General features: G+C 46.4%; 1 protein-coding gene and 1 non-coding gene across 2 annotated transcripts in view; one reads left to right on the top strand and one right to left on the bottom strand.

The window, feature by feature from the left end:
- Window positions 1–5427: 5427 nt before the first annotated feature.
- LOC103189457 (F-box/LRR-repeat protein 20) overlaps window positions 5428–25911 on the bottom strand; it is a gene marked incomplete at its 5' end in the record, with an annotated part of 59901 nt that continues 39417 nt past the window's right edge. Inside the window, 11 exon segments of the mRNA XM_007909867.2 lie at window positions 5428–7199; window positions 8245–8457; window positions 9142–9198; window positions 11184–11228; window positions 11600–11660; window positions 12071–12201; window positions 12761–12835; window positions 14724–14850; window positions 16786–16881; window positions 18229–18297; window positions 19582–19676. Coding sequence (XP_007908058.1) covers window positions 7092–7199; window positions 8245–8457; window positions 9142–9198; window positions 11184–11228; window positions 11600–11660; window positions 12071–12201; window positions 12761–12835; window positions 14724–14850; window positions 16786–16881; window positions 18229–18297; window positions 19582–19676 — 1077 coding nt within the window.
- trnat-cgu lies at window positions 17022–17091 on the top strand. The gene has a single exon. It is a non-coding gene; the product is annotated as a tRNA-Thr (tRNA).

Raw genomic sequence — 25911 nt, 5'->3', positions numbered from 1 at the left:
TACAGGACTCCACACAGAGGATGTCCAGCACAGAGCAGAAACCCAATGTTCCCATTTCTTCCAAAAGAAACAGCTGATGCCAAAATGAAAGTGAACTGAACAATTGTACCAAACACAATAAACTGGGGCATCTGTTAGCGGAGTGGCAGGTCAGGCCACAGGAGAAGCCGCTCTCAACAGACACCTCCAGCAGCAGGTTTACTGTTACACTAACTCACACTAATGGTTCCTCAGAGACACCTTTAATGATTTATGGAATTTTTACAACATCGTTAAACTCTCCTCCCTCGACACCCACCCTCGGCCCCGCAAACCCGAAAGCTGGGTTCAAACAACAAAGCCACACTATAAATGATCTGTGGCTCAGTGTGGAATTGGCAGGATTTACCCACTGAGCAACACATGGTCTCCAGTACAGCAAATACTGCCCTCCTGCCCACACCAGCTCCACGTGCCTTCTTGTCTCTGCGTTTCTTTTGATTTCATTTTACAAGCGTTCCCGCTGCTTGTCCAGCCAGGACCCCCCCTTCCCTTCCCGTGAGGGCTTTGGCTGCAGGCTTAACAGGAGCTGAGTGAGATGACTCCCTGCCCCCTGTGACTCGTTTGCTTTTCTAAGTCCTGCCGATGAGCCCGGCCGGGCTGTGCTGTCAGCAGCGGTGAGTGCCCTGGAATACTGCAGACCCTCCCGGCGCAGGAACCAGACTGGAGTCGGCCACGGAGGGAGGGCTGCCTCGATACCGGCATTCCGTTGCCAAACGTGTCACCTTTGGAACTAGTTCAGCTCCAAGGAAACCTCGCTTACCTCCTCCACAAATTGGTCATCTTGACGTGGTCTTTCAATTTACATGTCCAAAGTAACTTCAAAAAGGTTTCTTTGGGACACGATTGTGTCGGACCTTTGGGCAGAATAAGCTGTAGTAAAGGCCTGAAATCACAGGCGAATGAGAGAGAGAAAGAGAAAGAGAGAGAGAGAGAGTTCCCAGCTCCTAATGCTCAATGGTTTCACACTTTTCAGACACAAAAAGAAAAAGAGACAGTGAAGGAAATACTCCACTATTTAATACATTGGCATATTATGAACACAGAGTTTGAGAATATTAGCACAGATTACAATATAATTAGATACAGTATGTACAACACAGGTCTATATATATATATATACACACACACACACACATAAGAGGGATTTAACAAAGAGTTCAACCTATTTACCAAATGCAACATTGAAATGTAACACATTCTTTGAAGCTGAAACAGAGCCTCAGCCTCGCCCCCACCTCCTGCTGTTGTTGCTCATTAGTCAGACCAGTTACTGGACACCCACACCACGGATGGTTGACCCCTCGAGCTGGCGGCAGACCTCAGCTGATTGCCCCGGAGGCTGCACACGGCTGCTGAGCCGTGTTGGGGCTGACGCTCAGGGTGGTCAGTGAGGCCGTGATGACGTGCTCGGGCCCTGACCCTGTGCGTGGAACAAGGACGGAGGCAAAGTCAAGAGTTTGGGTTTGGGGGGGGGGGGCGGCCAAACCACAGCGTAGACAGCAGCGACAACCCGGGGTGTTGACTCTGCTCCTCGCCACCTGGGCCTTTCTCGCCGCCCGCCCTCACCACCCGCCCTCACCACCCGCCCTCGCTGCCCACCCTCGCTGCCTGCCTCGCTGCCAGTCTTACTGCCCATGCCCACGCAACCTGCCCTCACCCTCGCCGCCCGCCCTCGCTGCCCATGCCCTCGCCGCCCGCCCTCGCTGCCTACCCTCACCCTCGCCGCCCATGCCCTCGCTGCCTGCCCTCACCCTCGCTGCCTGCCCTCGGACCCCTCGCCCTCGCCGCCCTCGCTATTTTTGGCTAACAAAATAATTGCTTTCTTTGCTTTGTTTTAGAAAAATAAGATTTTTTGAAAAAAAATAAACTTTGTTGCGCTCAGTGGGAACTGGGGGGTGGGGGGGGGGGGGGTGCGGGGGGGAATCCGCGAGGTAGAAAATAAAACAGGAAAGAGAGAATAAACTAACTGAAAGGGACAGGAAGCTTGAAAACTTGGGAGACAAGCGGAACATTCCAGGGGAGGAGTTTCTGATGGCAGCGACAGCCTAATTTAACAATTAGTTACCGCGGCAAAATCGAGTCGTGGTGGGGGGTGGGGGTCAGCATCACAGCTTCTCAGGGGCTCACAGAGACAGGTGGCAATGAAGGCAGTGACCAGGTCCGTTGTCGTGCCTCCCTCCCATTTGAGAGAAATTGGGTGTAATGCAGAGAGGAAAAACTAAACCGGATCTGGAATTCATCAAACCGGCCTTTCGGGGACGATCGGGGGAGCAAAGAAACTATTTAAACAGCGTCCCTCACATGGGGTAGTGTATCTACGCGAGCGCTTTGCTGAGCAAGCGAAAGGAGGGAGGGCGGGAGGGAGGGCGCAAGAGCCACAGGCGGGAAAGGTGAGATTCGAGTAAAAACAAACGAGCATAAGTTTTCCGAATCAAGACTTGGTGCAGGCGACAGCGCAGGGCAGGATGTGACTGAGGTGAACCCAGCGTTAGCTCATAAGACAGAGAGAGAGTAAAAATGAGTCGTCCACATTTACACAAACTCCAACCACTAAATGATACCGATGGGCGCGAGGCAGCTCTCTGCACGAGGTTGTGGTGAATGTGGGAATCATTCTGGATGCCTGTGTGACAAGAGTTAAACTCCTTAAGAGTTAAACGACTTAAGAGTTTCCACGTCATTTACAAAGAGAACATTATCGGCGAGGGGCAAGTTAAGGCCGCACATCACTCAATCGATTTTGCTTTTTTTTTTCTTCTGAATTTTTTTATATTACAAAATATGTACATTCTCAAAATGTTTTTCTCTTCTTCAAGTAAAACCGTAGCTTTGCATAAATAAAATGAACCGGCTGTCCTGGATCAGCCCCAAATGATTTAAAACAATGCTTCAACTCTCTAGAAGATCATGTCACGTGTTTGTTTGTGTTTGTTTTTTTTATAAAAAGGTAGTCGCGTCTTTGGAAATAAAAACAGAAGTCGCTGGAAACCCTCAGCAGGTCAGGCAGCATCTGTAACAATAATCCTTGCAGTCGATAATAGCGCGTTATCACGTCTTCGAGACGTCTCAAATCGCATCCCAGGATCAACCATAAAGTGCATTGACCGTATATTTTGTGGGCGCAACGGAGAGAGGAAAGTTAGCGTTAACGTTTCATCCTGACGAAAGGTCATTGACCTGAAACATTAACCCACTTTCCTCTCTCCATAGATGCTGCCTGACCTGCTGAGTGTTCCCAGCCACTTGTGTTTATATTTCAGATTTCCAGCATCTGCATTATTTTGCCTTTAGTCTAATCTTTGGATCTGTTTAACGCTTTCACTTACCCTCTCTCAAAGATCAAAAATTGCTGGATACTAATACAAACTCTGAGTGTGTGAGTGGGGGAGGGAAGAAGGATTGAAAAGCGATTGCAAGTTATCCTGATGTCCGTCCAAAATGAAGAGCAAAGTTTAGTGCATGTGTTTATTTACCAGTTTAACATTTTCATTATTATTCTCTTATTATTATTAGACCGGGAGGGGTGTTGGTGGGGGACGGGGCTGAAAGAGAATGTGTTAAACGGAAGTTTAAAACCACAGATATTCTGGAGAGGTGGAGCGGGCAATGTAACCGCAGTTTCCAAATGTTCACATTACGACAGAAGGTGGTGATAGCTTAACAAGGTTTCTGTACTAACTTCGTAAAAATGTCCTATTACACGTGCGTCATGTGAGTGTGCTGAAAACTGGAGACATCCCCTGCATTCTCCATACAAATACACACCCCTTGCCACATTCAGTCCACAAACACCCAGTCGCTACCCCTGACAGAAACTTTGTGAAGCACCTCGAGACATTCCCGAGGTTATAGGCACGATATAAATCCACAGATGATTATTATCATCATCATTATTATTGTTATGAAACCTAACTCCATTCATTTATTCTGTCATTTGCATCTGTAAGCAGACGCCATCATGAATAAGCTCCAGATTTTCACTCCAGCCTATAAAAACAAAACAGAGTTCTGACGAAAGGTCATCAACCTGAAACATTAACCCACTTTCCTCTCTCCATAGATGCTGTCTGACCTTCTGAGTGTTCCCGGACACTTGTGTTTTTATTTGAGATTTCCAGCATTTGTGGTATTTTGCCTTTTATCACTCCAGCCATTCGGTGACTGGAGTCTGATTTGCCTGAGGCACAAACCGGACGTGTTAGTTACTGGTTTGTGATATTGGACGCTGAGGGTCACAGTGTCTTTATCTGAATCCTGGAAGCCAACAGCAGCCCCTCGTCACTCTGTTTACTGTCAAACTGACGACACACGGTGGGCTGCGAATTGCCCACCTCCCTCACTGCCCTCTCTCTGACCCACTTTGTTAACCTCACAATATCCACAGTTTAACTTGGCTCTCTAGAGGGCAGCAGCAAACCTCAGTCATGGCTTAAATACACACCACACACACGCACAGACATACACACACACATACACACACACAGGCACACACATACGCACACACATACACACACACAGGCACAAACACACACAGGCACATACATACACACACACAGGCACACACCACACACACAGGCACACACATACACACACACAGGCACACACATACACACACACAGGCACACACATACACACACACAGGCACACACACACACACACACACATACACACACACAGGCACATACATACACACACAGGCACACACATACACACACACAGGCACACACATACACACACACATACACACACACACACACAGGCACACACATACACACACATGGGCACATACATACACACACAGGCACATACATACACACACACAGGCACACACACACACACAGGTACATACATACACACAGGCACATACATACACACACACAGGCACACACATACACACAGGTAGACACACACACACACACACACACACACACATAGGCATACACATACATACCACACAGGTACACTCACAGACACACACACGCAGGCCTGCGCACACACAGGCACACACAAACAAACCTCCTCCCACCGCACGCTCACTGCTACAGCAGACGGAAGACAGTGACAGCAACTGCAGAATCAGATAAAGAATTCAAACCAGTTAGTTAACAAGGTTACCTGGTTAATTAGTTAACAGCAGCTGTGAGATGTTTTATGTATAATTTTATCTGGACGCAAGGCCTATACTGGGAAGCAATGAAGCTGCTGGACTGTGGTTGTGTCAGGGCAGCAGTGACACTCACTTACTGATTTCCATAACCTATTGCTTACGTTTCTCTTGCAGATCAAAACAAAGCACTTGCATTGTCAAAGTGCCTTGAAGTGGTGAAAAGTTTTGAAGCGCTTCACAGGAAATTACTGTTTTTGTCGGTGAATATGGCAGCCAATTTGGGTCAGTAAAGATTCTACCAAACAGCCAGGAAGTGAATGACCAATTAACCTTGGCGGGTCGTTGGAGATCAGTATTGAATCAATAATAACGCACAGAATGTAAGGTTACATTTCTCAACTATAGTCTTGTTTGGAGTTAGAAATGCAAACGCTGCTCACAGTAACTGAACCTCTCCCCCCCCCACCCTCCGCAGCTCTGTAATGCCTCACTTCCACATGAAGTTCCCTCCAGCAACGAAGGGAAGGAATTTGCCAATCTAGCGTTGGCAGATCAGGTCAGGCAACCACGAACAATCAACTCATCGTCTCCAGTGACAGTTAAAGGAACTCCCGAGCTCACAGTGAAACTCAGAACAGCAGTGTGTCCACCCAACGTTGCTGCTGCTGGACAATCAGATGAAATAACAAAGACCAATTTCAGGAATGACCCTAGTTTCAAAAACTACTGGCCTCAACCCCCCCCGCCCCACCTCCCTTCGCCCCTCTGCGTTCCTCTCAATCCAGCAGTTGGGTGCAAAGAGTGGGAAGCTGTGAGGAGAGTACGCAGGTCACGACGTCCAGTGTAGGGAGCTGTGCCTTCACGCTGCGGGATCGACTGGGCAAAGGAGAGACTTACCCGCTCGCGAAGCTTTCTGGGGCTTTGAACTAAAATAGCAAAGTACGAAGCAGAGTGATGTCCTCTCGTCTGGCACTGGGTGAGCGGAATGATTGAGACAACGGGGCTTTACCTCTCTACTCTTTGAGCTGCTGAAGTCATCAGCCTCCTTTGGTACTTAGTCAAAGGACGAAAGCCCTGATCACTGTGAGGGGTTAAACATCACCCTGGGAAACCAGTTAGGGTATTGCACGAGATAAACACACCAGGTCATAAACAGCAGTTCGCGGAGAGAAGAAAACAAATCGATGTGACGAGCACTAAACAAAAACACAAAAACACAACAACAAAGCTGGAATCTCTCATTTGGAAAAAGCTGTGTGTAGCCTCCCTGCAGGCTGGCACAGACAAGGTATCACCGTGAGCTGCTGAGTTAAAGATTCCTTCTCGCCATCAGTCTCCCCACCCACCCTTTTAAAGAACGGATGGCCGAACATGCTGCAGACCCTTTACACCAACAATACATTGGTTCAGTAGGAAACCTCCACAGACTAGAGAAGTTAAAAATTGTATTGCACAATTGCCCTTTCTTTCCCCCCCCCCCCCTCATCTTTGCCCTATATAAAGAGACCAATAAAAGGGTTAAGCGCACACTGACAAGTGGTCAGATTATGTACTGCTGGATCCTGGGTGACCATCAACAGACGTGGGCGTGTGTGAAGCTAAGATTCTTCCAGCGAGAACCTGCGCAAATCAGAACTGTTTACCTGACCTCGAGGAGAAAAATAAATTATCAACATTGGTGGGAAATCTCCCGATTGGATCAAACGGTAACAGAAATGAACGAAGGCTAAATCCACAGTGACAAGCCACGTCTGCCCATCAGCCTGGTGATCAGTCAGTCACAGTCACAAAGGGTTAGGGCAGGGAGCCCTTCCCTCACTGTACAGTGAAGCCCCGCTGGAGTTGCTCTCTCTCTCTCTGCACCAGGTCACCGCTGGCAGTGAACGCTGGCCTCTCGCTGTCCTAATGCTATTTAAATATTTCCAAAAGGGAAGAGCTGGTGTCATAGGACAATGCAACACTTGCAGAATCTCTGGCGGCTTCCGCCCACTGATGGTGGAGGGGTCACAGGAGCAAAGTAAGCGTGAACCTTAATGTTGGGTAAATGAGTCTGAAACAAAGAAGCAGAGAGAGAGAGGAAAGAAAGGGTCGGTGAGAAACGCTGTTAATTTAAACTTTCAAATACAATCTTATTAATGATTAAAATAATACTTGCATTTGACACAGCGCTTTATCATGTCATCGAGACGTCTCAAAACACTTCACAGGATTTTACCGTAAAGTGTAGTGACTGCGTGTTTGAGGGTGAACACAGCAGTCAATTTGTACGCAGCAATGTCCCGCAAACAGCCATGAAATGAATGACTATTTTTTTCAGGGATTGTTGGCCAGGACACTGGAAGAAAGAAACTCCCTTCTCTTTCGAGCAATGCTGAAAGGTGCTCAGTTTCACACATCTTTCATCTGTGCTGCTCTGTAACATCCATCAGATGGGCTCAGATGGGTCCCTGTCACACTAAACATAGCCAGTCTTCATGCGTGCGGCTAGATCGCGAGCAACGGCAGCTTATTCCATTGCAGAGTAAGTCACAGCCGAGGCTGACACTGTCATCACTCTCTCTCGCTGTTCAAAGGGACCAATGAAGAGAGACTTACTTATCCTCTCTTTAACTTGGGCCGATGCTGAGGCCGAGCTCAGCAGAGGGTCAGAAATTAAACCTGGAGCTTTCCTGGGCACAAAACAGGCTATTTAACCATTGGGCCATCTAGACAGCAGCCCACACCAACCTCGCTGTGTGTTTGGCTGGAAAACAGGAAGGAGACTACGGCAATGTGCCAGAGTTGAGGGCATCAAACCAAATGTGGTCATTTTGCATTGTCGTGAATAAAGGTCTGCCGGCCTGAGGTGAGGCCAAACAATAAGGTGTGAATTGCTGGCTCGATGGGGATACAGCCAGCAGTCATAATATACAGCACAACATTACAGCTTTACATTTATACAGAACCTTTCACCTTGGGAGGATGTCCCAAGGCACTGTACTATCACGGGCTTGGCATAGCTCCGAGATGCTGTCAGATGCTGAGGGTGCTATATAATTGCAAGTTGTTGTTAGCACAGAGTGTGACGTTAGCAGAGCTCAGACTGGATCTCTTACCCGGAGTCTCTTGATCCCAGCCCGCGTGATCTGCTGACAGTCGTACAGTTCGATCCTCTCCAGGCTGTGACAGCTCTTTAGATGTTCGAGGGAAGCGTCTGTGATCAGCGGGCAGTTATCCAACTCAATTACCTCTAACCTGTCGTGGGCACAGGCCCCATTTCCGAGATGACGGATCCCATCGTCTGTGATTAACTCACAGTGCGACAAACTCTGGGGGACAGGGAATTAGCAACGTCACTTGGAACTCAGGCCATTTATTCAAACCGCTATTAAACAGCCCCTCTACATGTGGCTACATTCAGACATTTCAATGCCCAAACAGTGGTTTCAATTCCAACAAACGAAACTGAACCCCCCCAAAAATTTTGCGTCTTTTATTCTGAAAGCACTTCACAGGATTTTACTATAAGTGTAGTGACCTCAGTTTAATGTCTCATCTGAAAAACAGAATCTCCGGCCTGCTCCATGTCTCCCGCCCGACCATCGGTGGCTGGGCTTTTAGCCTCCCTGCTCCCACCCTAGGGAACTCCATCCCACAATCCCTTTGCCTCGTCCAAGGCACGACTCAAGAACCTCCTTTTCGACCGTGCCTTCAGCTGCCCTCCTATCCCCTCTGCCCTCCCTCATCCCAACCCTGAAACCCCACGCTCGAGTCCTGATCCCTAACTGTTCAGCACCTTAGGACGTCCTCCCGACGTGAAAGGCGCTTTACTAATGTAATTTTGTTGTTGTAGGTCGATCACCCAGTTGTATTATAAGTGAGGCACCACTATAATAAAATGTTACAACAGGTTCCCCCTGTGTACACCTCCTCCCCATATTACGGGGCCAGTGAACTGTAAACCAAGGACAGGGTTCACCTGCTGTGTTGCTGGTTTCCAGCGGTTTACTCACCAGCACTTGAAGCCGAGGGCAATAGATGGAGAGCTGGATCAGCGTATTGTCCGTGATCTACAAGAGGAAAGCAAAACTGAATTAAATGACGGCAGAAGCATGGGAGAAAAGCATGGCTTGACCAATCTGACAGAGGCAAGATATAATAATAATAATCCTCGCATTTGATACAGCCTGTTTCACATCAGGACACCTCAATATGCTTCACAGGATACACTGCAAAATGTGTAATTCTCCATGCATTCTTCGCTAAGGCCATCTGCAGGTCAAATCAATCCTGAGCTCGTTTTCCACCACACATCATCTCCTCCACGCAGCCCCCTCAAGCACCCTCGATCCTCACTTGAGACTCCAACTGCAAAGAGGTCTTGGACTTCTTTGTATCCAAAATTGACAACATCTGCTTGGCTCTTCTTGGTGCTATATAAGTTCAAGTTGTTGTGTATTTTTGGACAAACACGGCAGCTAATTGTGCACAGCAAAGTCCCACAAACAGCCATCTGGAGTTGTGTAGCTCAGTGGTTAGAGCATTCGCCTTGCAAGCAAGAAATCTGGGTTTGATTCCCGGGCATGACAAAACACTGGGCAAGTTTCCTTACTCCACATACCGCTGTTTACCTAAGCAGTAAGCAGGAACCCGGTTGTTAGTCGATTGGCGGTTCGCTTTTCTGGAGGTAATAATTCCTTCAAAAAAAATAATAAATTGGTCACTCAATTCACAACTGTTTGTGGGACACTGCTGTGTGTAATTGGCTGCTGTGTTTCACCCACAAAATATACAGTCAATTCACTTTACAGTATAAACCAAACACAAAATACTGCAGATGCTGGAAATCTGATGAATTTGTCTGTTCTGACGAAGGATCGTGGACCCGAAACATTGACTAACTTTCTCCATAGATGCTGCTTGACCAGCTGTGTGTTCCCAGCGACTTCTGTTTGTGGTTCGCTTTACAGTATATTCTGAAGCGCTTTGAGACGTCTCAAAGACGTGATAAGGCACTATATCAAATGCAAGAATTATTTTTATTATTATTTATTAAGTGATTGACTGATTTTATCTAGGGGATTGTCAGCCAGGACATGTGGAGAAACTCCCTTCCCTTTTCCAATAGTCCAGCAAGATCTTAGCGTCTTTAACAAACACAGACAGGATCCTGGTTTAAAGCCTTTTCCGATGGATAGCGTCCCCCAGCTCTGCACCAGGGGGAGCTTCCGTCAGCCTAGACTGTGAGCTCATGGGACTCGAGCCCACAACCTTCTAACTCAGAAGAAAAAATGTGCACATGAGCCCGACTGAGACATAAGCTTTTAAAACAAGATAGAATTTCAATATACATTTGCCACCATTTTGAACGTGATGTTGTTTAGGGGTGGGGCTATCCTGGAGTCATTTTACAGCAAACAATTACAAAGGTTAATTTAAATGTATTTCCCTAAAAAGAGCAGTGAAAGGCAAAACGTGTTTTTTTTTTAAACCCGCTTCTGCACTTGGCAAGGTTCACATACTCTGAAAAGGAAGTCCATGTCTGGGTTGTTTAGCTTTATACATTTTAAACACCTTCATAAAAAGACGGTTCTCAGCAATGCTGCCAAACTAGAAGAAAAATGTCTGACTTTGAGATCGTTCGGTCACCACCGATGCCACTTCTTGTTTGCCGAGCAAAGCAGGAAGTCATGTCGACCTAACAATCTGGAAATCGGCCATTTTAGAGCAAAAACACGGGAAGCGAGCAGGGCAGAGGCACAGAGAATGGAATCCACACTGAGGGAAGGGTGGCTGAGGCCAGGAGACTGGACTCACTTAACAACTTGATGCTCTCACGGAAAGGAAGCAGAGTGACTATTCTAGAAAGATGAGATGAAATGGAGCAAAGGGACTTCTTCATCAGAACCTCTGGAATCTTATGAAAAGTGACCTTCAGGTGGGATATCAGTTAAGGTTTTTGCTGAAAATAAAACTGCTGCGAACTCAGGGAATCTTAGTCATTTTACACTTTGGGGAAAACACTGCATATAAACATTCGCAATCATTCAGTCACCTGAACACACTCTTCCAGGTCCATCTTCTCAAGCTCATGACAATTCTGCAAATTAAAACAAGAGAACTTTTAAATTAAAAATGAAATATACTTGTCCCCTCACATTTTCCTCTTGCCCACACTCACGCGCACACAGACACACACACACACACACACACACACAAGTGCTGCCCATACGCACACACAGACACACAGAGAGGCACAGACCAAAACCTGGTTGTCGCTGAATACATTCAAGTTGCTAACATTAGACACGTGCACAGATTTATAGCTTTTTTAACAAAAACAATATGGTAGTTGTGATCTTGGATGGAGTAACTCACATTGCTTGAGAACAGCTCTCAATCATTCCCCACCTGTGTGTAACCCAACAGCAATTTAATGTGCAAGGCTTTACCCACCCCCAGTGCACTTACCCGAGCTAACGTGGTAAACCCCACATCTGTTAACTGTGAACATCTTGCAATCTCTAATATTCTGAAGGGAAAAAAAAGATCAAAACTAGAACCTGATAAAGAAATACCAGCGGCAAGCTCAGTATTTTAGCCTTTCTGGCCAATCACGTGCGAATCCCGTGACACAGACTTTAACTTTGGGTCAAACTCCAGTAAACCAGAACTCTGCGCGCTGTCAATCAGCTTTCGAACATCTAAAGATGCAGATCAAACCAACCCATACACCAAAGGCTTTGCCTCTCTGCCAAAGCTGCCCTACACAGCGCAGTTCCCCAAATCCACGGTCATTCCGTGATGTGCAAATGGTTAATAAGGGAAGGGACTGCCTCGATCACTCAAAAGGCAAAGCAAAATGTCACTAGTGTACGAAGGGCACAGGAAGGTCTCCGCTGATTATACATGCACTGGTAGCAGCTGTCAACCCATACCTACCTAAGTCGCACGCAGTTCTGTCCTAACGCATTCAGAATAGCATCGGTGATGTTACTGCAGCCAGACACGCAGAGAGACTGGAATTTGTGACATCCCCTACAAATGGTAATCAGCCCCTCGTCTGTGATTTGCTGCAAAAAGAACAGAGGAAGAATTAAGAGTTTTGCCTTTCAGAGAGAGTTACTGATGATTACACCATGGTCTGCGCTTACCACCCAGCCCCTCGATCTCCCACTCCCCCAAGCCATCAACCCTCACCGCCCAGCTCAAGACACGCATCAGCAAAGGTCTCATAAAAAGAATGATGAGAATCAAAAGCAGTTGGGGAAAAGTAACACAAGTTGAAAGGTTGAATGTTTCCAGCTAGTTGTGATTTGAACACTAGGGGGAGACCTGCAACGTCAGGGTTTTTGTCTTCTGGACGTGATGTTCAGTTTTGCCCATTTTCAGGAAGGTGGATGTTGAAGACCCCACAATGCTATTTGAAGAGTTTTACTCGGTGTCCTGCCTGATTATCCTCTAGATTAATGGGTCATTTACCTCATAGCTGTTTGTGGGGCCTGACTGGCAAACGGCAGCACAATACAAATTGGGAAACACTTCGGGAAGTCCTCCCGACATGAAAGGGTCTCAATGTCTCCTCGCCCCCTCCCCCCCATGAATATGATAAATACGATCAGTTGCACTCACAGAGCAGGTCTGTAGATTCAAGGTAACCAGTTCAGGACAATGAGCACCAATGTATTTCAGAGCTTCATCCTCCAGCTGTAATTAACAGGTTAAAAACAAACAATCATTTGAAGTCCTGCCACCAGATAGTACTATCTTCAGTGTAGTGCAGCTGTGTCCATTCGACCCAAGCTTCCGTGCCTTGACTGAGACTGCCTCTGGTAGTGCAATGAGACACCAAACACAGTAAAGACGGTAACAGATGGTGTGGTCCCAACTGTCCCCCCCACCCCCAACCCAGAGTTTTGGATAATCTGCAGCCTATGGAGGGAGGAGTTGGGGAGGCCGACAAGCAGGGAGTTTCCATAGTCCATGGATGTTATGAGGGTTTCGGTAGCCTGCGGTGTGAGAAAGTGGCGGAGCCGGGCAATGTTGCCAAGTGAGGGGAAGGCAGAGAGGGTCATGGCACGGATGATGTGGGTAGAAAGGATAGCTGAGAGTCAAACAAGTTGCCAAGATTCCAGACTGGCTCAGTGAGGTGGAGTGAGCAACCATGGATGGTGATGATGTCAGCGCCTGAGGTGTGGAGGCACTGATGAGAGCCAATCAGGAGAGCTTCAGTCTTGTTGACGTTCAACTGAAAAAAGTTAGCTCTCATCCAGGACTTGATGTCTGACAGTGGTCCAGGAGTCAAGGGTGAGACAGAGAGATAGAGTTGGGTGTCATCAGCATACATGTAGAAGTTGACCCAATGTCTGCAGATGATGTCACCAAGAGGGCGCATATAGATATTGAAGACGAGGGGACCAAGGACAGAGCCCTGAGGAACACCGCACGAGACAGTACGGGGGCTAGAGAAGAAGCTGTTTGTGGAGATGAAGTGGAGACGGTGTGAAACGTACAATCTGAACCAGTCAAGGACAGAACCGTGAAGGTTAAGGTGAGAGGAGAGGGGGTGGATGAGGATAGAGTGGTCAACGGTATCGAAGGCACCAGAGAGATCAAGGAGAATGAGGAGGCAGAGGAAGCTCCTCGCAGATGGACAAAATGTCATTTGTCACTTTGACCAAAGCTATTTCTGTGCTGTGGGCGGGACGGAAACCCGATTGGAGCGTTTCTTGAATTCAGAGGCGGGAGAGGAAGGAGTGAAGTTGGGAAGCAATAACTCATTCCAGGACCCTGGAAAGGAAAGTTGGAGATGGGGCGGTGGTTTGAGAGCAGGAATGGGGCCGGGGAAGGTTTGTTAGGGAAAGGAGTGATGACGGCTATTTTTAAAAGGGTGTGACAGGGAGAGATTTATGATGTCTGTGATTAGTGGGGGGCAAGGAATTGGAGCTGGGAGGTAAGGATAGGGATGTGGTCGAGGAAGCAGGTAGTCGGTTTCATGTGGGTTATGGTGACGGTGGGAGAGGACGGGAGAAAGATTCGAAGGAGGGATGGGTAGAGGCCGGGATGTGAGGGGGGGATGGGGAGGGGCTAGTAGTCAGAAGGGCAGAGGCAGCTGAGTGAATCCCTTCGACTTTGGTTTCGAGGAAGTCCTTGCAGTTTTGGCGTTGGAGGAGATGAAGTGCGAGGCATGAGAGGGTGGGCGGTGGAGTCAGTTGGTGATGGAGAAGAGGAGCCTGGGGTTGTCCTTGGCCTCCAAGATTGTCTTGGAATAGAACGACGATTTATAGGAGGTAAAGCTCAGGCTGGATTCCGCAAAGATAGGGAAAGATTTATAATAAAAACTTACATTGATGGTTACGTGACTAACACTGACGCTACAGAGAAAGCCTTAGCCATTAATCTTTAACACACCTATGCTCCCCACCAAATTCTACCATTATGAATAATAATAATCCTTGTATTTGATATATCAAATCAAAGTTACTAAGTTTGATCGCCATTTTTTAATCCTTTCATTGTAAAAGTTATTTGGATGTTAAAATTCTGACTGGGAATCACATCACCTCACGAGTAGCAGAAGAATTGCTGTACAGACCTGTGTGCATCCTTTAAGAAACAGAGTTTTTAATCCACCACAGCCTTTCACCAGCGCCTGAATCCCATCCTTTGTCACCTGATCGCACCAGGATATGTTCAGCTGTTCTAGCAGTGGACACCCCTCGCTGGGAGATAAATATACAAAAGACAGACAGGGGTAAGACATGGGACCTTCACACGCTGCGGTTTAATTGTTCCTCATAGCTCATTCCTCTAACACTGAGAGATCCTCCTTATTGCTTTCCTCTGCATTGCCAGCTCTTATATTGTTTCTGTATTATTATATTACTACTCTTATATTATTACTTATATTATTACTGAATTCAGTTCTGTCGTGGTGACCAGAACTGTATGCAGTAATAATAATCCTTGCATTTGATACAGCGCCTTATCATGTCATTGACACGTCTCAAACCCTTCACAGAATATATTGGAATCCTGCAATGTATTGGTTAGAGCATTCACTTTTTACAAGTGAAAGGACCCGAGTTCAATTCCCTGGCAGCGAAACCTGAACCAAGTTTCCTTACTCCACACGCCTCTGCACGCCTAGCAGCAAGTAGGAACCTGGTTGTTAGTCGATTGGTGGATCGCTTTCTGGGGTTAATAAACCCTCNAAAAAAAATGGTGTCACTCAATCCACAATTGTTTGTGGGACGCTGCTGTGCACAATTGGCTGCCACGTTTCACCCATAAAATATACAGTCAATTCTCTTTACAATATATTCTGTGAAGCTTTTGAGATATCTCAACATCGTGATAAGGTGCTATATCAAGTGCAATGATTATTGTTATTGTTGTAAACAATGTGGATTTTGTGGAGGAATATAGCAGCCAATTTGCACACAGCAATGTCCCAGAAACAGCCGTGGCATGAGTGACCAATTTTATTTGGGGGATGGTTGACAGCACACAAGGGGAAATTCCCTTCTCTTTTTAATTAATGCCATGGGATCTTTAACGTCCACCTGAACATGCAGACAGGTCCTCGATTTTATATCTCATCTGAAGGATGGATAAATTCGAGTACACAGTACTGTAGGTTCAACCTTCATCAGAGCACTATGTAGGCTGAATAAAACTGGCTGCACCAATCGTAGTAAAACCACAAATCAGTGAATTGAAGTTAATTTTGACAATATCCGTCACTCAAGACTGCCTAAAGTTACACGACGATATTTAATTTGAGTGAATGCTGTTCATATTTTTAAGATATTCTGACCATTTTCACTTAAAAATAAATCAGTGAGGGGATAGCTGTCTTGCTTATTTTGAAAAGGTCAGCTCACCAATTCGCTGACAGAGCTATACTAAAGGGTACAGCGATCAATGCAGCCCCAGAAGTGTGTGTGTGCGTCTGTAGGGGTGGGTGGGGGGGAGGCGAAGAAAGAGATCATTGAGGAGAAATTGAAGCATATTAGTTTGATAAAAGAACATTAGAAATAAAGAGTTACGTATGCCTGGCTTTCAGTGTGGTCCTAATGTTAGATTAATATTGCACTCAGAATCTGCTCCCTGATAAGGTCACTTGTGTTTTAATGCATCATGCTACTCATTAAATGGCAATTAATGAGGGGGAAAGAAGTGGGGGGGCGGAGAATCACAGATGAACCCAAACCAGCTCCCCCAATGTCTAAACACAGGCTTATTGGCTCAATGTTCAAGCAACAGTAACCTGGTTAGATTGTTCTCTTCTCCAGCCTAGGGACAGCTCCAGCCTGGGCTGGAATAGGCTGGCGCTAGAGATCAGAATCTCATTGAAGAGTATCAGGGAGCGAGAGGCTTTACTCTGTTTAATTGCTAACTATTTGGTCACCAACAACAATACAGTCATTACACTGTACAGTATATCCTGCGAAGCCCGTTCTATTGATGTGAAAGGCGCTGTATCAAATTTAAGAGGAAGATTAAGGGAGAGGCGAATAGAGGGTATGGAGGTGGGGATGGAAACTCATGTGAGTATAAACACCGGCATGGACTGGTTGGGCCGAGTGGCTTGTTCCCCTGTTGTACATTCTTTGTAAAATCACAGTCCGAGGCTCTGCATTGCTGGAGCTTACCTGAGAGCTTTCAAAGAAAGGTTTGTGATTGACGTACACGATGCCAAATCTAGACTTCTTAGCTTGGAGCAGAATTTACTTAGACTAGTACAGGTTCTGTAAAACAAGCACAAATAGAGAGATTAGTCTAATATCCTTATTCCTCCAATTAAGAGTCGAATCTGTTAGTAAAAGCGATTTCCCCAATAATATCCTGAGAACAAGCAGCACCAGATGAAACGTTCATTTCTCATTGGAGTCCTGTAGCTCAGTGGTTAGGGCACTCGTCTCGTAAGCGAGACCTGGGTTCGATTCCCAGCAGGACAAAACGTTGGGCAAGTTTTCTTGCTCCACACACCTGTTTACCTAGCAGTAAGTAGGAACCCAGTTGTTAATCGATTGGCAGATCGCTTTTCCAGGGGTAATAATTCCTTCAATAAAAAAAATAATAATAAATTGGTCACTCAATCCACACTGCAGTGCGCAATTGGCTGCAGGCTGGAAACCAAAGTTCTCTTCTGAAGCAAGTGTTTGCAGATTATAATTCACTTTAAACTAACCTTGCAACTCTTTCCACAACCTGGGGTACTTTCCTCAGTTGTACTCCATGACATCATTTCTAAACAGTTTCAAATAATAGAATTTGCAAACTCTTAGAGCATAAAGATATTTTTACTCTGTTTCCTTGACTTATAGTTAACATTAATATATGTTTTACACAAGCACACACATGCAAACACATATGTGGGCACAGTGAAAAACAGGTACTCATTAAAGTCAGAAAAAACACCCCACTATCTGACTGCATTGTGGTCCCGTGTTTTCAAGCATTTCTCAACCAGAACTTAGCGCAGTTGTTAAAACTGGTCAGAAATTCACATTTCTCGCTTTGACTAACCTTCAAAGCCCTCAATAGCCTGCTCCCCCCTACCTCTGTAACCTGCTAACCCCCTACCAACTTGCCCACTCCCTCCGCTCAGCAGGCTCTGGCTTGCTTCTCGTCCTCCGCCTCTCCCGCTCCACCATTAGCAGGCGGGCCTTCAGCCACTCTGCCCCCACCCTCTGGAACTCCATCCCACAGTCCCTCTGCCTCACCTCCTCCCTTGCCTCCTTCAAGACCCGTCTCAAGACCCTCCTCTTAGACCATGCATTTGATCACCCTCCTTCTCCCCCTGCCCTCCACTTTCCCCGATCCCGATCCCTAGCACAGGTCTGAAACACTGATTGTCCAGCGCCTTGGGACATCCTCCCGATGTGAAAGGCCCTACGCAAATGTGATTTTGTTGTTGTGCTGTTTGCTTCCCTTCACCATCAGCCGGCCAGTGGCCCCTCACACACAGGGAATGGGTACACTGCCACTCTGGTTTTAACGTGGTTACATTGACCACAGGTCATTTCTACAGAAAGCAGGACTCTCTAGCCGGAAGGCAGCACTTCGTAATATGTGGCTGTGCATTTACTTACGCGTCTGTGATTTTCGTGCACCCGTTCAGGTTTAACTGTTCAATATTCCTGCAGTTCTGAGCAAAGGTCCTAGGACATCGAAACAAGGGAGAGAAAGAGAGAACCGTTACATGCCAAATGGACTTGAGACAAGGTTACACTGGTACAAGGCGAGTACATTGGGACATTTACCTAGAACTTCACTTTCCCACCACGTGAGAGACTGCTAAAATTTCTCCCCCTCCTGTGTCCCATAAACAATAGTAGTCGCTTTCTGTGAAAATAGCACACACTCTTGGGATTCCAGACCCCACCCCCACCCCATCCCAGCCTGGTCTCTCACCAACCCGTGCCTAGTACTCTTCAGAATTAGCTAAGGAGGGTCTGTCTCTCCGAGGGCGAGAGTGGGTATTCCATTCCAGGTACAGGTAGATTTCCATGTGGCACATTCAGTCTGGTGTGGATACCCCTAAGCACGGTCCTGGGTTTCTGCATGTCAGACACACGCTGACCAGAGCAATCCCTGAGGGGGATTTCCTCTACTTACCCTCTTCAGCTTCCATCCCTGCTCCACCCCCCCACCCTGGCTCAAGTACCCAGCTAGCAGTATGACACAATCGATACATCCTAATGATGTGAAGGGGCCTGTATAAATGTAAATCATATGTCATTGTATCATGTGCACCCTAGCATGGCTGGATTCCGATAGCCTTTGACATCATTGAAGGCAGGCATCATATGCACGTTAGACTTACTCTAATGGTTAATGTTTAAGCTGCCTGGGACACGCCGTGTGCAGAGTAAGTGACAAGTAACTGCAATTGGCTGTTATTTTTATTTTCCACCATTACATTCCTGGGCTGTGGATTTTAGCACCAATGACCATCAATAAATTAGTGTCAATCACACTGTGAAGATATGACACACCTTCTCACTTGCTGCCATTTTGCACCAATCCATCTTCGCATTTGCTGTTTACTCACCCAAATACGCAGTATCTGTGAAGCGCTTTGGGATGTCCCCCCGATATGAAAGGCGCTACACCCAATGCAAGGATTATTATTATTAATCTACTGAACCCCAGATCTGCTGAACCTCTTCAGAGCTGACCTTCCACTCTGAAACCAATGGCCCAGTTACACTGAAGTTTTGATGAAATAATAAAAAGAGGAATCTCCTCATTTGATACTGTGTTTTTCACATCAGGATGACATCTCAAAGAGCTTCACAGGATACACTACAAAGTGCAGTGACGCACAGCTACGTCCCACAACAGCCATGAAGTGAGTGACCGATTCGCTCAATATCAATGCCAATTGTTGCCATGCCACTCCCCGTTCACTTCCACTAAATGCCAGAGTAACTGACTCTTACCTTAATGAGTTGTCTCCTACACCCAGGCAGCCTCGCAGGCTTAGCTTCCGTAAAAACCCACCGCAGCGTTTGGAAATATTCTCCACCACTCTGCCCTGCATCAACCCAAGAAAGAAAGAAACAAAGGTTTCAGAATAAGCAGTTTGGGGAATCTTTCCAACACCTTTTGGATAACGCCCAGGTACAGATCAGGATAGACTATCTTACACCGTTCAAACAAAATCACTTCATTACTTCAACTGCATTTAGATCAACCTGTTCACGTCGGGAAGATCCTTTGATCATGGCAAAAAAATGTAATTTTCTTAATAATAATAATCCTGGCCTTTGATATAGCGTCTTATTACATAATTGAAACATCTTAAAGTGCTTCACAGAATATATTGTGAAGTGGATTACGACTCGGGTCCAAATCCCTGACTGTCCAGTACCTTGGGCCGTCCTGCCGATGTGAAAGGCACTATACAAGGGTAATTTGTTATTGTTGGATTGACTGTGTATTTCGTAGGCGAAATATGACCAAAGGATCCTCCGATATGAAAGGCACAATCTAAATGCACGCCAGCGCCTTGGGACATCCCTCCGATGTGAAAGGTGCTATACAAATATAACTATTGTTGTTGTTGTATCAAATGAATAACTCAATGGAGGAAACCAATGACCATTTTTATTTATTTGGGGATTTGTGAGACAGGAAACGAGATCTATAACATTCACCTGAACAGGGCAGAGGGTCGTTCAGTTTAACGCCTCATCCGAAGTTTGGTGCCTCCAACAATGCAGCGCTCCCCACTGCACTGAATGTCAGCTTAGCTACGAGCTCAAAGTCACGATGTGCGGCTTGAACTCAGAACTTTCTGATTCAGGGGCAAGAGTGCAATCAACTGGAGCCAGTCTGAATACCCTCCATGTAAAGAAATACATGGCATCCAATCTAAAATTGTCCTTCAGAATCTTGAACCTGAAACCTCTCAAAAAGCTCTAACAAGTTTCCTTCAATAATCTCCCCTCTCACACTCCTCTCTCATTCGGTTGGGCACAGTTCCATGAGCAGAGTTCCTTTGGTATCTTGCCCTTGTCAAAGTAACCATTACTCACGTGTGAACCTTGAGTGTGAATGTTGGCATGGCTACTCAACCAAACATAGCATGGTCTCCATGTCCACACCCACTCACCTTCCAGCAGAGGATCGCTGGATTGTGATGAGGAATGAACAGTCCAGCTTGCACCCTCACTTCCTAACTCAAGGTCAATAACACCCCAAACACCACCCAGGCTGACCTCAGCGAACTATCTCAGTCCATTGTAGCCATTCTCACCAGCAACTTCTGGCATACAAGTCATCCCTTTCACTCGAGAAGCCACCGGGAAAACATATGTTAAAGGGAGAAAAATAAAATTGTGCATCATGAAATTCCAGTACTTAAACGGTTAAATACTTTGCAAACTGGAATGTTAGATATGCCAATCCTCTGCCAGTCCAGTCCTAGGATTAGTTAAACAGTCAGCAACATGGATCAATTGTAAATGTCTGGCAGAAATGTCTGGCAGCGCGGACTTCAGCCCTGGTTAAATGGTCTCCACAATAACAATCTGCTGTAATTAAGCCGTGGCACCAGCCTAACTTTATAACTAGTGAAAGAATGAGCTTTAAAATAAAACTGACAGATCTATTCTGTCAGCTCAAACCCTCCAGTTACTGCAGATCAGGCAGAGAGAATGTAGCCAACTAGGGTAAACCAACAATCTTGGCTTACGTGTGACCATAATTTTCCACAAGAACGCAATCGTTTTTTTCAAAACAATCAGCAATCCTCCAAATATTTGGGATTCCCAACTTTCTTTTTAAGCCACGTTACAACTACATTATCCAGGTCACACAAGGTTACTCAACAGGCAGACAACTGTCACACTCTGTCAGCGGCAACATGGAGGCCTAGTTTACTCTCTCTGTGGGAAAGCACCTGGAACCTGCTCACTGCTTACTCACTCTAGAGGAGGTTCGCCCTCAAAACACAGTCAACCCACTTTACCATATATTCTGTGAAGCGCTTTGCGACAACTCAATGACGTGATAAAGCACGCCACCAAAGGCAAGGATTATTATTATTATTATCATCCAAGGACGTAGAGATGTGTGGTACAGCATATTATTCTTATCAAAACTGTGAGGTCCTATAGCTCAGTGGTTAGAGGACTCGCCTCGCAAGCGAGAAACCTGGGTTCAATTCCCGGCAAGACGAAACGCTGGGCAAGTTTCCTTACTCCACACGCCGCTGTTTACCGAGCAGAAGTAGGAACCCAGTTTTTAGTTGATTGGTGGATCATTTTTCCGGGGTTAATAATTCCTTAAAAAAAAATTGGTCACTTAATCCACGAATGTTTGTGGGACACTGCTGTGCATAACTGACTACCTTGTTTTGCATATAAAATATACAGTCAATTCACTTTACAGTATATTCTCTGAAGTGCTTTGAAACGTCTCGAAGATGTGATAAGGCGCTATATCAAAATGCAAGGATTATTAGGGTTGATTTCAAGTTCCAACCCTCACACGCAAATCTTACAATAGCTTGTTCGGGATCAGAGGTTGATCTCTGAAAGAACGGTACGTGGCAGAGAAAAAGAGGAAGAAACTCCAGAGAAATGGACAACTTGTCAACTCTGGCATCAGGGTTTACAGGCCAGTCAGGTTGGCCAAAGTGTTCCCTACATTGCTTGTCTGTTGCCGTATAACACATCAATAAACCAGGAGCAGAATGCTTATAGAATAATATTATGGGGCCACAAAAGGAAGCAATATAATACGACAACATTTTACTTTTTGAAGTGATCAGCGCTAATGATATTCCCTGTGGGACCACTACACTGAGCTGAACATTTCCCATGATACTGATAAAATGTTTACACAATGAATGTCTGTCCAGCAAGACCATCTCATCCAAAAGAGTTCTGGAGTAGAAAACAGCTAGCCTATACTGGTGTTAAAATATCTTATGGCCCTATTTGTGAATATAAGGGCTAAAACAATAATAATAATTCTAGCATTTGATATAGCACCTTATCACATCGTTGAGACGTCTCAATGTGCTTCATAAGATATCATAGCATCACAGAATTTTACAGCACAGAAGGAGGTCATTCGGTTCATTGTGCCTGTGCCGGTTCTTTGAATGACCTACCAACTAGTTCAACTCCCCTGCTCTTACCCATAGCCCTGAAAATTCTTCCTTTTTAAGTACCTATCTAATTCCCTTTTGAAAGCCATTATCAAATCTGCTTTTTCACTACCCTTTCAGGCAGTGCATTTTAGACCTTCATAACGCTGGGTNAAAAATATTCTCCTAGCCTCCCCTCTGGTTCTTTGGCCAATTAACTTAAATCTGCGTCCTGTAGTTACCAACCCACCAGCCAGAGGAAACAATTTTTTCCCTATCTACGCTATCAAAATCCCTCATAACTTTGAACAGCTTTATTAAATCTCCCCTCAACCTTCTCTGCTCTAAGGAGAATACTTCCAGCCTTTCTAGTCTCCCCACATAATTGTAGTCCCTCATTCCTGTTATCATTCTGGTAAATCTCCTCTGCACCCTCTCCAAGGCCCTGACATCCTTCGTCAAGTGTGGTGCCCAGAATTGGACACGATAGGCTAGCTAAAACCTAACCAGTGATTTGTAAATGTTCAACATAGCTTGCTTCTTTATGCCTCTATTTATAAAACCAAGGATCCTACATTCTCTTTATAACTGCTTTGTCAACTTGCCCTGCCACCTTCAATGATTTGTGTATGTGAGCCCCCAGGTCTCTCTGTTCCTGCACCTCCTTTAAAACTGTACCATTTACTGTATATTGCCTCTCCTCATCGCTCCTCCCAAAATGCATCACCTCACACTTTTCTGCATTAAATTCCATCTTCCATATGTCTGCCCATTTCACCAACCTGTCTATGTCCTCCGGCAGTCTGCTACTATCCACCTCACTGTTTACTACATTTCCAAATTTTGTGTCACCTGGGAGCTTTAAAATTCTGCTCTCTCAAGTCCAGGTCATTAATATATATTAAAAAGAGCAGTGGTCCTGTTACCGAGCCTTGGGGAACACCACTGCATACCTCCCTCAAGTCTGAAACCAACAACAAAATTACATTTGTATAGCGCCTTTCACGTCGGGTGCTCCTAAGGCGCTGGACAGTCAAGAGTTTCAGACACGAGCTGGGGGTCGGGATTGGGGAGGGTGGAGGGCAGTGGGGGAAGCAGGGTGATCGAAAGCACAGTCGAAGAGGAGGGTCTTGAGATGCGTCTTGAAGGAGGCGAGGGAGGGGGCAAGGCGGAGGGACTGCGGGATGGAGTTCCAGAGGATGGGGTCAGAGTCGCGGAAGGCCCGCGGCTGGAGCCCGCTGAGCGGAGGGAGCGGGCAGGAAAATAGGCGGTTAGGAAGTTGCAGAGGTAGGGGAGAGAAAGACCATGGAGGATCTTGAACTGTATCCTCTGTGTGATGGGAAGCCAGTGGGGTCGGCCGAGGATGGGGGTGATAGAGTCACGGAGCTTGGTGCGGGAGAGGAACAGTACCAGTGGACTGGGAGAGGTTTATGATGTCTGGGAGGTAAGGAGAGGGGTAGGGATGGGGTCGAGGGAGCAGGTGGTCGGTTTCATGCGGATCTATAGTGGTGGTGAGAGAGGAGGGGGATACAGGTTTGAAGGTGTGGAGGGAGGGATGGGTAGGGGCCAGGGTTGGAGGAGGATATGTCATTGTAGCAGGAAGCCGAGAAGGGAAGAAGTTCCGATGACTCCAAGGCAGCCGGGTGGGATGGGGGGGGTGGGGGAAGATTTTTTCCAGGGGTGGTAGGAGATGAAGGTGGGTTGCATGGCAGTGAGGAGAGGGACTGAGGAGTTAAGGGAGATGAAGTGAAGGTCCAAGATCACTTTGTCAATGATGATGAGGTCCAAGACGGTGAGGCCCTGAGTGATCACCAGGTCGAGGGGATGACCGCGGACGTGGGTGGCGGAGTGAACGTGGACGGAGAAGTTGAGGGAGGAGATAAGGAAGGAGAAATCAGCAGAGGCAGAGCAGGAGGGGGTGAAGTGAAGGTTGAAGTCGCCAAGGATGAGGAAGTGTTCGGAGCAGAGGGAGAGGGAACATAGGAGGGTGGAGATGTCGGGGATGAAGGTAGGGGAGGGCTTGGGGGAGGTGATAGATAAGGAGAACTTTGAGGGAAAGGTTGGAGGGGTGATAAAGGATAAGGTGCTCAAAGGAGGAAAAGGTTCCAGAGGAGTAAGAGGATAGGCCGAGCGGGGACTGGGAGATGATAGCCACCACGGTGGTTGGGTCGAGGGGTATGATGGAAGGTGTAGCCAGGTGGTGTGGTTTCTATCAGGGGGAAGATGTCATTGAGGGCGAGAAAGTCGATGTTTTGTCAACAATGAGGTCTTGGATGGTGAGTGTTTTACTGGAGAGGGAGCGGACTTTTGTAGGCCGATACAGAGGTGATAGTTGGTGATGGAATGTGGGAGGCGAAGGGGAGGACTGACAGGGAAGGTGGGTATGTGGATGAGGAAGGAGACGTCGGCCCCCGAGGTCAGGAACAATGGGCCTTGCGGTCTCTGGATGAAAAAACAACCATTCACCACTACCCTCTGCTTTCGGTCTTCCAGTCAATATCGGATCCATGCTGCCACTGTTTCCTTAATTCCATGGACTTTTGCTTACAAGTCTATTATGTGGCACTTTATCAAGCGCCTTTTTAAAATCCATATATACTACATCAACTGCACTAGCTTCATCAACCCTCTCCGTTACTTCATCCAAGAACTCAATCAAGTTAATTTTGCCTTTAACAAATCGGTGTTGGCTGTCCTTTATTAACCCATGTATTTCCAAGTGATAATTAATGTTGTCCTGGACAATGGTCTCTAGAAGTTTCCCTATCACCGACGTTAGGCTGACTGGTCTGTAGTTATTAGGCTTATCTCTCTTCCCATATTTCTACAGGGGAGTAACATTTGCAACCCTCCAGTCTTCTGGCACCAAGGAGGATTGAAAGATTGTGGCCAGAGCCTCCGCTATTTCCATCCTTACTTCCCTCAGCAATCTCAGATGCATCCCATCTGGACGGGGTGACTTTTCTACTTTGAGCGCTGCTAATCTTTTCAGTACCTTCTCACTATCTATTTTATCTTATCCAATTTCTCTACCCTTCCTCCTTTACTCTTATTTTGTTAAGACAAGATGCAAGATACTCATTCAAAGTACCTCAGCCTTGACCTCTGCCTGCACAGAAGCTTTCCATTTTGGTCCTGAATCGGCCCCACCCTATCTTTAACCATCCTTTTA

Source organism: Callorhinchus milii, unplaced genomic scaffold, assembly GCF_018977255.1.
Source record: "Callorhinchus milii isolate IMCB2004 unplaced genomic scaffold, IMCB_Cmil_1.0 Scaffold23, whole genome shotgun sequence".
NCBI classification, from domain to species: Eukaryota; Metazoa; Chordata; class Chondrichthyes; order Chimaeriformes; family Callorhinchidae; genus Callorhinchus; species Callorhinchus milii.
Note: the sequence above shows the minus strand (reverse complement) of the source record. Positions and strands in the feature narration are given on the sequence as shown.